General features: G+C 41.3%; 1 protein-coding gene across 1 annotated transcript; it reads right to left on the reverse strand.

Moving 5' to 3' along the window:
- Positions 1-6,959: 6,959 nt before the first annotated feature.
- LOC116406764 (cathepsin L1-like) lies at positions 6,960-13,589 on the reverse strand. Its single transcript, XM_031891633.1, has 8 exons — positions 13,457-13,589; positions 12,733-12,879; positions 11,760-11,882; positions 10,920-11,075; positions 9,643-9,864; positions 9,388-9,553; positions 8,896-9,001; positions 6,960-8,101 (listed from the first exon to the last, which is right to left on the reverse strand). Exons 2-8 carry the CDS (start codon positions 12,862-12,864, stop codon positions 8,002-8,004), a joined length of 1,005 nt encoding a protein of 334 aa, XP_031747493.1. The 5' UTR covers positions 12,865-12,879; positions 13,457-13,589; the 3' UTR covers positions 6,960-8,001.
- Positions 13,590-14,926: the final 1,337 nt, after the last annotated feature.

Consider the following 14,926-nt stretch of genomic DNA (forward strand, 5'->3'; position numbering starts at 1 on the left):
CAAAGAAATCCTCATCCCCACCCTCACTGTGTAGCATAATCCAGTATCAGCATACGTTTCGTAGAACCCATAGCCCTTTACAAGTAAAATATTCCCTTTTTAACACAATAAATCTAATGTAAAGAAACAGAGTACATTTCCCATAGATTATTAAGGTAGTAACGTATAAGCAGCCACTTTGTCTGCCCCTCAAGCTACAAACCATATTAACTCTCTTACCGGTGGACAATACCGTGATCATGTAGGAACTTTATCCCTTGAACGATGCATGCAGCAAAGAATCAGTTGTTTTACTAACACAGGTCCCTTTATCTATAAGATCATAGTGAAGCTGTTTTTCTAAATATGTTTCATGCAAGTATTACTGGTTGAGTTGTGGTGCCTCTCGCCATTATCAGTATGGCACTCAATGATGACCAAAGTAGTGTCATTAATATAAGGCAACGTATAATAAGATGCAATAGGTTTTTCCTCTACTCTGGGCTTAAGGAATAAGGTGGAAAAATTGGAACAAATAGAAAAACATGATACATGCGTTTATTGGCTCCCTATGACAAATGATGGGTAAGCATGAAACGCATTAGGCTATCTGAATGGAATTAATGCAGCTTGAAATGTATTTGAAATAAAAATTACTTTTTAAGTTTAAACTGTGCAAGAGAATATGTTAATATTTAAAAGACCTATTTTAGTCCCTAGAGGGCCTCTTTTGAAAACCTTTATCTAATTCTGTACTTTCACTGTTTGGCTTGCCGTGTTCAGATTCTCCTTTACATAAATTGCCAGATGGGTAGGCATGAAACACATTAGGCTATCTGTATGGGGTTAGTACGGCTTTTAATGTATGTGAAATTAAAACGACTTTTTAACCACATCCTTAAAATCAAACCCCCTACCGGATAAAGATCCATTATTATCTTACGCATTGAACACCCCGGACTCTTAAGTTCAAAATCAAACTGATGTCTGAGAAATCCCTGCTCACACCTTTAATACACAATCTTGACTTCCCTTCGTCATGCAATATCTCCTTTATATACCAGATGCTTCTGTCACAAACAGCCTCTTCTTTTTCAAGTCTGCCTCATTTGAAAAAATGGGAAAAAGCCTTAAACAAATCTTTTACAGAACAAGAGCTAGAGGAGATAACACTCAAGTCATTTAAAGGATAGAGGAGATGTAGAATATTGGAATCGATTGCAGAATCGATGGGCCACCTAGTGGCCTTGGCTCTGATGTATGGAAAATGCAACAGCAGGACTTTAATAATAAATGGTTAATAATACAGGTATAGAACCCGTTATCCAGAATGCTCGGGACCAAAGGTATTATGGATAAGGGGTATTTCCGTAATTTGGATCTTCATGTCGTAATTCTATAATGTTGTCGTAGCTATACTCCTATAATCCTCCACTAGGGATATATGATTCTCGCCCACAGTGAGTAAGTCACTCTTAGATTTAAATAAATACTTACTCAAATCAAGCCTAGCCCCGAAGTTCCCCCTGGGCCTGACTTGAATCATTCAGATTCACAAAGGATATTAACCAGACAGCTTTATTAGAGGTATACATTAATACAGAGTATTACAATACCGAGTATTAAATAATAGCTCATACGTCCTGAAAGCTCGTGAGGACATGGGGGGAATAAATACAGGTATAGGACCCATTATCGAGAATGCTCGGGACCAAGGTTATTTTCCCGAAAAGGGTTCTTTCTGTAATTTGGATCTTCATACCTTAAGTCTATTAAAAAATCAATGAAACATTAATTAAACGCAATAGAATTAGTTATCCAGTAAGAATTACCTATATCTTAGTTGGGATCAAGTACAGGTACTGTTTTATTATTACAGAGAAAAGGGAATCATTTAACCATTAAATAAACCCAATAGGGCTGTTCTGCCCCAATAAGGGGTAATTATATCTTAGTTGGGATCAAGTACAGGTACTGTTTTATTATTACAGAGAAAAGGGAATCATTTAACCATGAAATAAACTCAATAGGGCTGTTCTGCCCCCAATAAGGGGTAATTATATCTTAGTTGGGATCAAGTACAGGTACTGTTTTATTATTACAGTACAGGTACTGTTTTATTATTACAGAGAAAAGGGAATCATTTAACCATTAAATAAACCCAATAGGGCTGTTCTGCCCCCAATAAGGGGTAATTATATCTTAGTTGGGATCAAGTACAGGTACTTTTTTATTATTACAGAGAAAAGGGAATCATTTAACCATGAAATAAACTCAATAGGGCTGTTCTGCCCCCAATAAGGGGTAATTATATCTTAGTTGGGATCAAGTACTTGAATACATTGCAGTTCACAATACTATCAGTTTGTGCCAGCATGGTTTTATACGTAACAGATCTTGCCAGACTAATTTAGTCGCCTTTTATGAGGAGGTGAGTAGGAACCTCGATGCTGGAATGGCAGTTGATGTCATCTACTTGGACTTTGCTAAAGCGTTTGATACTGTACCTCACAGAAGGTTAATGATCAAATTAAGGAATATTGGCCTAGAACATAATATTTGTAATTGGATAGAGAACTGGCTGAAGGATAGAGTACAAAGAGTGGTGGCAAATGGAACATTTTCTAATTGGACCAGTGTGGTTAGTGGAGTACTGCAGGGGTCAGTCCTTGGTCCTTTGCTTTTTAACTTGTTTATTAATGACCTGGAGGAGGGCATAGAGAGTACTGTTTCTATTTTTGCTGATGACACAAAATTGTGCAAAACTATAAGTTCCATGCAGGATGCTGCCGCTTTGCAGAGCGATTTGACAAAATTGGAAAACTGGGCAGCAAACTGGAAAATGAGGTTCAATGTTGATAAGTGCAAGGTTGTGCATTTTGGTAGAAATAATATAAACGCGAACTATCTACTGAATGGTAGTGTGTTGGGGGTTTCCTTAATGGAGAAGGATCTAGGGGTTTTTGTTGATAACAAATTGTCTAATTCCAGGCAGTGTCATTCTGTGGCTACTAAAGCAAATAAAGAGCTGTCTTGTATAAAAAAGGGCATTGACTCAAGGGATGAAAACATAATTTTGCCCCTTTATAGGTCCCTGGTAAGGCCTCACCTTGAGTATGCAGTGCAGTTTTGGGCTCCAGTCCTTAAGAAGGATATTAATGAGCTGGAGAGAGTGCAGAGACTGCAACTAAACTGGTAAAGGGGATGGAAGATTTAAACTATGAGGTTAGACTGTCAGGGTTGGGGTTGTTTTCTCTGGAAAAGAGGCGCTTGCGAGGGGACATGATTACTCTGTACAAGTACATTAGAGGGGATTATAGGCAGATGGGGGATGTTCTTTTTTCCCATAAAAACAATCAGCGCACCAGAGGTCACCCCTTTAGATTAGAGGAACGGAGCTTCCATTTGAAGCAGCGTAGGTGGTTTTTCACGAGGAGGGCAGTGAGGTTGGGGAATGCCCTTCCTAGTGATGTGGTAATGGCAGATTCTGTTAATGCCTATAAGAGGGGCCTAGATGAGTTCTTGAACAATCAGAATATCTAAGGCTATTGTGATACTAATATCTACAGTTAGTACTAGTGGTTGTATTTATAGTTTATGTATGTGAGTGTATAGATTGGTAGGTGTGGGTTAGGTGTGCTGGGTTTACTTGGATGGGTTGAACTTGATGGACACTGGTCTTTTTTCAACCATATGTAACTATGTAACTATGTAACTATGTAAGTAAAAGTTACTGTTTTATTATTACAGAGAAAAGGGAATCATTTAACCATTAAATAAACCCAATAGGGCTGTTCTGCCCCCAATAAGGGGTAATTATATCTTAGTTGGGATCAAGTACAGGTACTGTTTTATTATTACAGAGAAAAGGGAATTATTTTAGCATTAAATAAACCCAATAGGGCTGTTCTGCCCCCAATAAGGGGTAATTATATCTTAGTTGGGATCAAGTACAAAGCACTGTTTTATTTTTACAGAGAAAAAGGGAATCAATTTAAAAAATCTAAATTATTTGATTATAATGGAGACCATGAGAGACAGGCTTTCTGTAATTTGGAGCTTTCTGGATATCGGGTTTCCGGATAACAGATCCCATACCTGTATTCTAAAACTGGAAGGACTCTGCCAAACCATGTTTCTGATTTAATCACTATATGGTCAATTTACACTTATTTATTTATCACGGGAAATGGTACATACATGATATGTTTTAGTTAAATAGACGGTTCTGACAGAAGGTGCAACCAAATGTGAAACAGAACATAAAACGTAACAGAAACCATCAACCACACCAAAAAACAAATGCAAACATGAAACAACTCATGAAACACAAAGTGACAGATAAAAGAGGGACACCCCCTGCGCTGTACTCCTGCTTTTTCTCTCTGTGCAAAAAGAGATACATTCCATTAAAAAACCCAAAAAAATACATTTGGCTTGTCTCCCCCTCCCCCCGTGCCAAGATCTCCCCTGAGAGTGACTGCGCTGGTACTGTTCCTTCATAACAGGGAATTTTATTGCAATTGGTTCTGTTTATTGGGGCTTTGGGTTTATTGTAACTGTGTAACTGACTGTTCCACTGAAAGAAGTTACAGAATTGCTATAACATGCTCACTCACACTCACTCACTCGGTAGCACATACTCACTCACACACTCACTACACACATACTCATAGCACTCACTCACACTCACAAACATTCTCACACACACTTATTCACTCATATTTACACACACTTATATTCAATCATACTTATATATACTCATTCACAATCACTCATGTTCATACACTCACTCAAGCACACACATACACATTCCCTCACAGTCACTGACATTTCTCCAGCATAAGCTTTCACCACATTTAATATTTATTTACTCTTTTGTAGTGAGCTCCCTCTGCTGGCCTTTTATTGTATATGCCTCTGGCATGGGACCCAGTGCTGTGCATTGTGGGAGATCAGACTCCATTTTGCAGCACATCACATTCCATCTTTTCCTTCATGGGAGCATCACTGGTAAGTTATTGGACTTGAACCTGTACTAAGCCACCACTGTAGCTGCCAGCAGCTCAGAGACAATGTTCTATACAATGGAATGAGAGGCTGGGAGGATTGGTGAGTTGGCATGCAGTGAATTCTGGGAGTGGCATCAAGAGGGATAAAAGGGGCTTTAGTGGGTTGACTGTTTTGAAAAGCTGAAAATTAAAGTGAGTTTGCTGGCTGGGGATGCTGGGAGTTTTCATAGAAGTCTCCATCCCTATGTTGGGTTGTTTGGGATGCTGGGAATGACAGTAGTTTGCTGGCTGGGGATGCTGGGAGTTTCATTGTGGGTTGCCTGGCTGGGGATGCTGGGAGTTTCAGTGGGTTGCCTGGCTGGGGATGCTGGGAGTTTCAGAGGGTTGCCTGGCTGGGGATGCTGGGAGTTTCAGTGGGTTGCCAGGCTGGGGATGCTGGGAGTTTCAGTGGGTTGCCTGGCTGGGGATGCTGGGAGTTTCAGTGGGTTGCCTGGCTGGGGATGCTGGGAGTTTCAGTGGGTTGCCTGGCTGGGGATGCTGGGAGTTTCAGTGGGTTGCCTGGCTGGGGATGCTGGGAGTTTCAGTGTGTTGCCTGGCTGGGGATGCTGGGAGTTTCAGTGGGTTGCCTGGCTGGGGATGCTGGGAGTTTCAGTGGGTTGGGTTGTTTGGGATGCTGGGAATGACAGTAGTTTGCTGGCTGGGGATGCTGGGAATGACAGTAGTTTGCTGGCTGGGGATGCTGGGAGTTTCAGTGAGTTGGGTTGTTTGGGATGCTGGGAGTTTCAGTGGGTTGGGTTGTTTGGGATGCTGGGAATGACAGTAGTTTGCTGGCTGGGGATGCTGGGAGTTTCAGTGAGTTGTGTTGTTTGGGATGCTGGGAGTTTCAGTGGGTTGGGTTGTTTGGGATGCTGGGAATGACAGTAGCTTGCTGGCTGGGGATGCTGGGAGTTTCAGTGGGTTGGGTTGTTTGGGATGCTGGGAATGACAGTAGTTTGCTGGCTGGGGATGCTGGGAGTTTCAGTGAGTTGGGTTGTTGGGGATGCTGGGAATGACAGTAGCTTGCTGGCTGGGGATGCTGGGAGTTTCAGTGAGTTGGGTTGTTGGGGATGCTGGGAATGACAGTAGTTTGCTGGCTGGGGATGCTGGGAGTTTCAGTGGGTTGGGTTGTTGGGGATGCTGGGAATGACAGTAGTTTGCTGGCTGGGGATGCTGGGAGTTTCAGTGGGTTGCCTGGCTGGGGATGCTGGGAGTTTCAGTGGGTTGCCTGGCTGGGGATGCTGGGAGTTTCAGTGGGTTGCCTGGCTGGGGATGCTGGGAGTTTCAGTGGGTTGCCTGGCTGGGGATGCTGGGAGTTTCAGTGGGTTGCCTGGCTGGGGATGCTGGGAGTTTCAGTGGGTTGCCTGGCTGGGGATGCTGGGAGTTTCAGTGGGTTGCCTGGCTGGGGATGCTGGGAGTTTCAGTGGGTTGCCTGGCTGGGGATGCTGGGAGTTTCAGTGGGTTGCCTGGCTGGGGATGCTGGGAGTTTCAGTGGGTTGCCTGGCTGGGGATGCTGGGAGTTTCAGTGGGTTGCCAGGCTGGGGATGCTGGGAGTTTCAGTGGGTTACCTGGCTGGGGATGCTGGGAGTTTCAGTGGGTTGCCAGGCTGGGGATGCTGGGAGTTTCAGTGGGTTGCCTGGCTGGGGATGTTGGGAGTTTCCATCCCGGCTATGGAAGTGTTTGTGCATTCACTGAGTTTCACGTTATACACAAGGCCCAAGCATTTGTACATTTGCCATTAGCCGAACATGCAATATAGGAAGATTTGTAGCGGCCGCTGCCTCTAGATTTGTTCCACTGTTTCCCATGGGCCAAACCTTGCTATTGATTTGTAGCTGCTGTGACTTTCCTATGGGGCTCACCTTCTGTTTTACTAGTATCCAATAAAAACAGTGCTTATTATTAAATAATAAGTGGAATACTATTGACAAAAACCTTTAATAATGCAGAATTTTTATTTGTTTTTTTTATGCAAAAATGTTGCGCATTGATATATACAGATTTTAACTGTGTAGTATTAAACAGTCAGGCATCAAATGCCCACAATCACACCCTGTGCCATTCCTCTTAAAGGGGCAGTTCATTCTCAAATAATATTAGAGATGGACTGGATAGAGCAACTTTTTTAAATTGATGCTTCAACCAAAAACATAAGTTAACTACAAGGCTTCAGTTTTCACATTAGTTTTTTGGGGTTTTTTTAGCTGTTATTGGGCTGTTATTGGGCCCCTCTACCATTCTTTTGCCATCTGGTTGTTGGGTTACTTAGACTTTAGCAACTAGATTGCATTTAATATAATGCACAGAATTTGCCCAGGTACAGTTACCCTTAGAAACCAATGAGATGTTTGCTTTTAATCAGATGGCCAATATATGCTGCCTGCTGATTGGTTTCTATAGGTGCACAGACCTGTAGCAAACTTTTTGCTACTTTATTTAACCCATGGGACTGGGAGCTGTAGAACAGAGAATGTAATTAATTTAAAAAACGCATAAAATGGTGCTTTTTTTTTTACAATACTACTGTCTACATATTAACTTTAAGATGAACTACTGTTGTAATACATAAAATGATGTGGTTGATTTGTCCTGTACAATCACAGGTATATAGTGTGCCCCCAGGGGTGCCACTTTTTTTTAGGAGCCCACTTTTTGTCCTGAGTGAGGTACAAGTGCAAATTTTTGGTTACCTGTAACATAAAGCACCGTAATACATATTGGTTTCCTTGGACCCTGCAATAGTGGCACATAAACATCCCCTGTACTCCACTGGCACCTAGGCATGGCTGAGTAATACAGTTTTCATTCACAGCTAGCTATGCCCTTTGTAGGCCACTGTCTCTTTAAGCAGAAATAATCAAATGGCAATTCAGGAAGCACAAAAGAACATTATAGAAAGACAGAGTATTCTGGCATAAAAGAATTAGCAGAAATATTTGCTTGCAGATACAATCTCATCTGACAGGCCCAGGCCTCACACAATTGCATAGACGGCACCCGAGGCAATGCCACAGTTGTTCTCACGATTTCGAGCCATTTTAATGTATCCGTTCTCTCCAAACTGGCCTCCCCAGCTAAAAAAAAAAGAAAAGAAAAAATAAATTATGTCGGTAGCATCTTGCAGAAGAATGATAGTGAGTCTTACAGTAGGAGCCAGAGAGCGCTATATATTCACAGAAAGAGAAATTAGCAAGCAGTGGCTGGTCAGTTAGGCCAGAGTTCCAGATCAGTTGCCCTCCCATTGTTCTTACCTTAGAGGCTTCCATAACCCTCCTTTTTGTCTATTTTTACACATTTAGCAGAGTTATCCTACAGGAAGAACAGCCAAGCTCCCACGTGGTTGTAGCACCCCCACACCCATCCCTTGGTGATGGTGATCTTATGCCTTTAAAAATGGGTGTTGGTATGAGCGATATTGCCTGTGCTTTTATCTTTTTGTCTCTCTCTTATAAGAGGAGGATTAAGTCTGTGACTAAGACCAATGCCCAGGTCAGGAGACACTTTTCCCAAGAAATGCTACCATGTAGGGAGGTGCCAGGTAAATGTGTAGGACGGCCATATGGGGCTGACGTGGTGGTGGCTTGGCAACTTTGATTGTAACTAAAAAACTATATTTGAAAGCATATGCAGTTGCATAGATACTAAATTACTAGTGAAACAGGGGACCAGGGATATGCAATCAATCCCCCTCTCTTTTGTATGCTTGTAGCTATTTTGCCCAGATCAGTCGGATGTCCATTGTGCTTGCCTGTATTTTACTTATCCTACTACAACCTACCCGCTTATATAAAATGCCATCTAGCCATAGAACCCTTTTCTTAATGCACCCCTGAAACTCCACATGCCTTTAGGTTCCCATATAGCTTACCTGTTCTTAACCAGCCAATAGTCCATGCCATTTTCTGTACCGTATCCAACCACAAGCACAGCATGGTCTACATTGCCGGGGAGGCAGTCTGGATTGTAATAGACACCTGTCAAAGGAAAAATACTGGAAATTACTTTAATGTTATGCTTGGTATTAAACTAGCACTGTATAAAGAAATGATAACCCCTTGGTAACACCAACATGAACCACTTTACATAGAATGGCTGCCTGAAATAGGGCAATTAGATTGTTTGTTCCACTAAGAAAGGAACTTATAGGAATTATTTAATTGTTATGTAAATATATCTGCCCCAATACACCAGCAGAACAGGGGACTGACAATTTATAGAGGCCCTAATAAATACTATCAATTGCAAGGCTTATGACTGTTTACTAGTACTGGGAGTTGTAGATAACAATGTTGAAGTTCTAAAGGGTGGGCAATCCTATTATACAGAGGCAACGCAGTATTACACAGGCTCTGGTACTCACCTGACTTGAACTGATGGAATTTTTTACTGCAAGTGCTAATGGCAACAGACACGGGTCCAATTGTTCCCACAGTATTCATAAGCATATTTTCATTGCCCTTTTCCAGACGGTAGATTGCCTTTACTACTCCAATATTGCCTGGCTGCTTCTTTCTGCATGGTCCTTCCTGGCAGGGAACAAAAGAAAATAACAGCCTTTAACAGTTGTAGCTTAGTGAGATTGCTATTCAGTATCTTCCCACAGAATAGTTATTACCTGTCCTGTATATGGGTAAGCGGATTCCTCCATAACGCCATACTTATTCATGTATGTAAAGGCCAAACCGATGTCTCCCCCTTTACAGCCATGGTTTCCTTCTCTGTTGGAACAATCCACCAGTTCCTGGGGGCTGAATGTGACCAGTCTGCCCGTATTCTTTTTCCATTGGCATTCCAGGGCCCCCACGGCACTAAAAGCATAGCAAGATCCGCATGATCCCTGATAAAAGTATGGTAGATAAAATCATATCTCTTTAATTAGTGCAGCATTATAGCTTTCCTATCACTGTACAAAGCGCTAGTACTGGGAAATGCACAGTTATGTAGTTCTTTTAAAGAACATACATTACCAGCACGGTCAGTGTCGGACTGGGGTGCCAAGGGCCCACCAGAAAACCCTTAGACCTTAAGCCCACTCTCCCCTTCTCTGTTCACTCACTTTCTTTAGTCTCTTTATTACTTCTTTTTACATACTATTACCTATCCTTTCCTCCATTTCTTCTGTTTATTCTCATATAGAATTGAGTAATGGCCATGGTATAGGCATACAAGGCAAATGGCTGAGTAAGCAAGAGGCCCCACTGACACCTGGGCCCACCGGGAGTTTTCCAGGTATCCTGGTGGGCCAGTCCGACACTGAGCACGGTACATTATAGCCCCTATCAGTGCATGTATCCCAGGCAGCAGTCCCCACGCTTCTGCCCATAAGTATCTCAATTCTGTGTAGGTATAGGGTTCTTGTCCCCATCAACCACATGGGATGAAGCTTGGCCAGTAAGTGGGCGATAAGTTGATCAAGCAATAGATTAAAGGGAATCTTCTCAGTTACCTGGCAAGTACATTGTATTGTATCATTGTACAAAGGGAACTTAAGTAAAACGGGACACAATCCCATTTTATTTATTTTTTCTATACACAGACATGGTTTTAAATGCAGCATTTTAGGCTGGCACCATCTTCCCTTCATCATACCTGGTGAAAAGGGTATTTCTATTATGGAATATTTATCCCATTACACTGCTTAAATACAGCAGGGTAAATTCCCCCTCTTCTCATCTATTTGTGGGGGTATCTTTAAGTTATATGTGAGCTGCAGACCTGCCATTACTTCTGGTGTAACCTGCTATTCTAAATGTACCAGTTTTTTCTAGTAAGTAGTACGGCTATATAATATAGCTATATACCTTTATACTCGCACATACCTAGTAACTCACACTGGTGCCACAGTTTCGGGTTCTCAATATAATATTAAAATATACACACACAAACACATACCTGATTTTTCACAGGGGTGACACAGCCTTTGGTTCTCCAGTCTATTGATGCCGGCGGCAGAGCCTCTAGTATCTCTTTGGGTATGTGGGACATGTTGGCCAATGAATCTCTAGAGCCGGTGTAACCTGTCATTGTTGCAGCCACCTCCTCACTTGTCTGGCACATAACAACAATACAGCTAGGTTACACAGGAATACACACATCTGTAATATATACTCTGCCTGCTTATATTATAGATGTTATATTTTTTTTTTTTTTTATATTTTCAATCTGCTACAGAACATACCATTAATTATTATTGCATGTAAATAAATATGTTCAGTACCATTGTGGCTATTGCATACATTCCCCCATATATATATATATATACATTGGCACTAAGTTTGTCCAGGAGCAGTAACCCATAGCAACCAATTAGATGTTTGATTTTAAACAGGTGACCAGTAGATTCTACCTGCTGATTGGTTGCTATGGGTTACTGTTCCTGAGCAAACTTAGAGCCCTTTTACTACATGACCCCTCTTATGCCTTATAATTCCTTAACAGTCATATTTCAACTATGAAATTCAGCTTATGTTAATGGCCATATGTTTTTTTAGGTTATTACATTACATAAGATCAGTGCTGCCCAACTGGTGGCCTGCGGGCCCCCTCCCTGTGTGGCCCCCTATCTGTCTGACTGCTTACCTTTGTGTAAGCTTTAAGCACGGGTAGGGTTTATCTCACTCACCCAGCCTCCGATTATTGTAGACTATCTTCCATTATTGGCCCTCCACTATCTAGGCCACAAAAAGTTTATGTTACTGTGCTGCTGTGAATTTTTACACCAAGGAAACTTACCATATCTCCCAGATGGTTCATCCCAACGTCAAAAGTGTGGAGTCCCAAGGAATATTCCAAGTTATGGACTGTGATAAATTTCAGTGTCTCCTCCCAGATGGTCCGTCTGGCACGTTCCTCTTCCTGGGAATTGTAATAGGCTGTTATCATTATATACTGCATACGTAACGTATTGGGTTATGGGAATGGTGAGTTGTGCAACGTTTGCTCTAGGATAAGTTGCCAATCAGTTATCACATTTACCAGCAGCCAGTAAATACTACCCACTGACAGGTTGCTACAGGTTACCAACACCAGTGCAAAGTTTGCACCTCCTATTGTGTTACCCCCAAGTAGCATAATCATCTTGTAGAGACTAATCATACATTCGTCTTATGTTCTAACTGAGAAATTCTACTTTGGGATATCCAAAAATATTTAGGCATAATGAATAAACTTGATAATAAAAAGGTTAACTGTTGAAAAATAGGAAAAATGTAGCAGACTTTAATTCAGATTGGGCTAAATGTATTGACTCAGTTTCACACTTTCATGGATATGTAAATCTGACATGTTTCTATCATTTTCAAAATTCTTTCAGTCTGATTGAATTTCATAGGCACGTGTCTAATGATTTTGATAAAGTGGCCCCCTTACTCCATGGGTCATTTCAGTTAGGAAAGTACAATCATACTGTTTAATGGATATCTAGCAGCCATAGCAAAAGCAGCTTCCTATAAGCAACAACCTGCTTTTAAAATCATTAAAAATGAAAGAAGAATGTTATCAGGGAGGAGATGAGCTCCACTCTTATCAATGTTACATAGTTACATATTAAAGTTGGGTTGAAAAAAGACCAAAGTCCATCAAGTTCAACCCTTCCAAGATCACTTTTATGGGCAAAAAGAACATCCCCTCTTGGCCTATAATCAAAACAGTCTATTAGTAAGCAAAACCATTCCCATATTATCAAAACAATCATACAAGCCCTTACCCCATCCTTATAGGTCTTCTGGTGAGTTTTAACCCACAGCTGCCAGTGAGTGTCCAGGGTGGGATCAGGGGCCGAGTGAGCCGGGATCAGTAGGGAAAGCAGAGCCACAAGGCAGATGCCGGATGGTCCCATGGTCTCCCTGATGCACTAAAGGCAAAACAAAAAGAGAATCAACATAAAAGGTGACACCAATTCATTGGTCTTTAGTTCCAGAAATGTAATTCTAATGAATTCTCTTTTTTATCTCCCATTGTTGAAGTTTATTTACAGTGATGCTGAGAATTCTCTCCCGGAAGAGGTTGTACTGGCAGTAGATAGTGTTGGGAAAGGGTTACCTGCCCCAAATTATAGGGATGTGCGTTTCTGAAGTCATGAGGATTTTTTTCCCCATAAAAATCTTTACCTTACTCTTAATCAACTAACAACACCATATACACAAGTGATGGGCAATAACTCAGCATGTTACTTGGTGGTTTATCTAATAAGGCTTAACCTGGAAATAGTAATACATTTTAAAATATGTGTAAAGTCATTGCAGTCTTGAGGCTAAATAATGTGCAATTCACAAACTACATCTCGGCATGAATGTGTCATGCAGGCAGGTATAATACATTGTAGTAGATAAACAAAGGCAAATAAAAGCCTATGTAAGAGTGAGTGTGCATGAGAATTCTATAGAATAAGATGAGGAGCATAAGCTGAGGAGAGAAAAGAGCCGCTCTACCTGCACAGTGAGAGGAAGATCCTGGGGAGCAGAACTTTCCAACAGCCCATTGTGCAGCCAACCTGCAGCTTTATACTGGTTTGTGGGGGGGGGGGGGGTCTTGTGTTCCCCTCAAACAGGAACCTGTGGTTGTAGCAGCAAATATCTGTACAAAACCATAATGGACATGCCAGATACATACTGATGCCCCTAATCTTGATTTCGGTATAATGTGAGAAATATCTGCAAAATTCTGTTGTAAAGACACATTTACATGTGGGTTTCAATTGTCACATATATTGCTTTCTGGAATAAGTGTTAATTGAACAAACTATGTATTTATCTTTGTGTATGTTGTTAATATTCTGTCTGAGTTGTCTCTTTTCTGTGTAAAATATCTAGTCTTTCAGTGTTTGTATGTATAGGTTTATTTAAAAATACTACTGGGGTACACAGCGCTGTACAAGTTTACAATACAGAACAAATACAGTACAATACATGTACAAGGAAGACAGCATTATAATAAGTACATACAAATATAACTACTAGTATACAAACATTAAAGTGATAGGAGACAGTAGGCTGCCCAGTAGAGCTTACAGTCTGAGTGAACAACATACAGGCACAACATGGGAGGTCAATAGCAAAACAATTTGGCCATAGGGACCTTAAGTTTCAATAATAATGGGCAGATAGTGTTCTAGTACTCCAAAAGGTATGATTCAAGGGCATAATGCTGTAAAAAGACAGTGGCTGTGAGTAGAACAGAGGAGACGGTCAGGAACATACAGGGAGGCAAGTGAGGAAATGTAGTGAGGAGCAGAGGAATGAAGAGCTATGGATGTTAGCAGAGGGTTTTTGTATGCTATCCTTTGCTTAACAGGCAGCCATGATAGAGATTTTCCCTGGGGCTGAACAGGTTCCCTCTCAGGAGGTGGGAGACCAGTTTGTCAGATGTAACAGTAAACGGCATAGGTAGCCTAAACGGCATAGGATAAGGGCATGGATTAGCATTTTAGCAGTTACTTGGTAATAAAGGGGCAACGTTTTGGAAGAAAAAGTGACAGGTTTCAACAGTGGCATTAATAATGATTAGAATTGGAGAGGGACTGGTCAAAGGTAACCCCTAAGCAGCATGCCCAATCAACAGTGTTAATGGTTATTCCATCTGTAGTAATGGTAAAAGCAGACATTGGGCCAGGTTTGGGTGGAAACAACACACGCTCAGTTTTATTAAGGTTTAGTTTGATGTGGCATTGGTTTATCCAGGAGAATGTAGAGCTTCCACTTTCTTATTAATTAGGTTGTCTTTGCACTTTCTTTTCATTTCTGTATCATTTATGTAGCTGGGTACCCAGAATTACATTCCATGCTCAAGATGTGTTCTAATCAATCCTATATACACACGCTGACTTAAAATGTTCTTTTTATACATGGTGGTGTTCTCTTGGCCTTTGTGAATTCTTTGCCTTTACTGATTAGCCCAAACTA

Source organism: Xenopus tropicalis, chromosome 8, assembly GCF_000004195.4.
Source record: "Xenopus tropicalis strain Nigerian chromosome 8, UCB_Xtro_10.0, whole genome shotgun sequence".
Lineage (NCBI taxonomy): Eukaryota > Metazoa > Chordata > Amphibia > Anura > Pipidae > Xenopus > Xenopus tropicalis.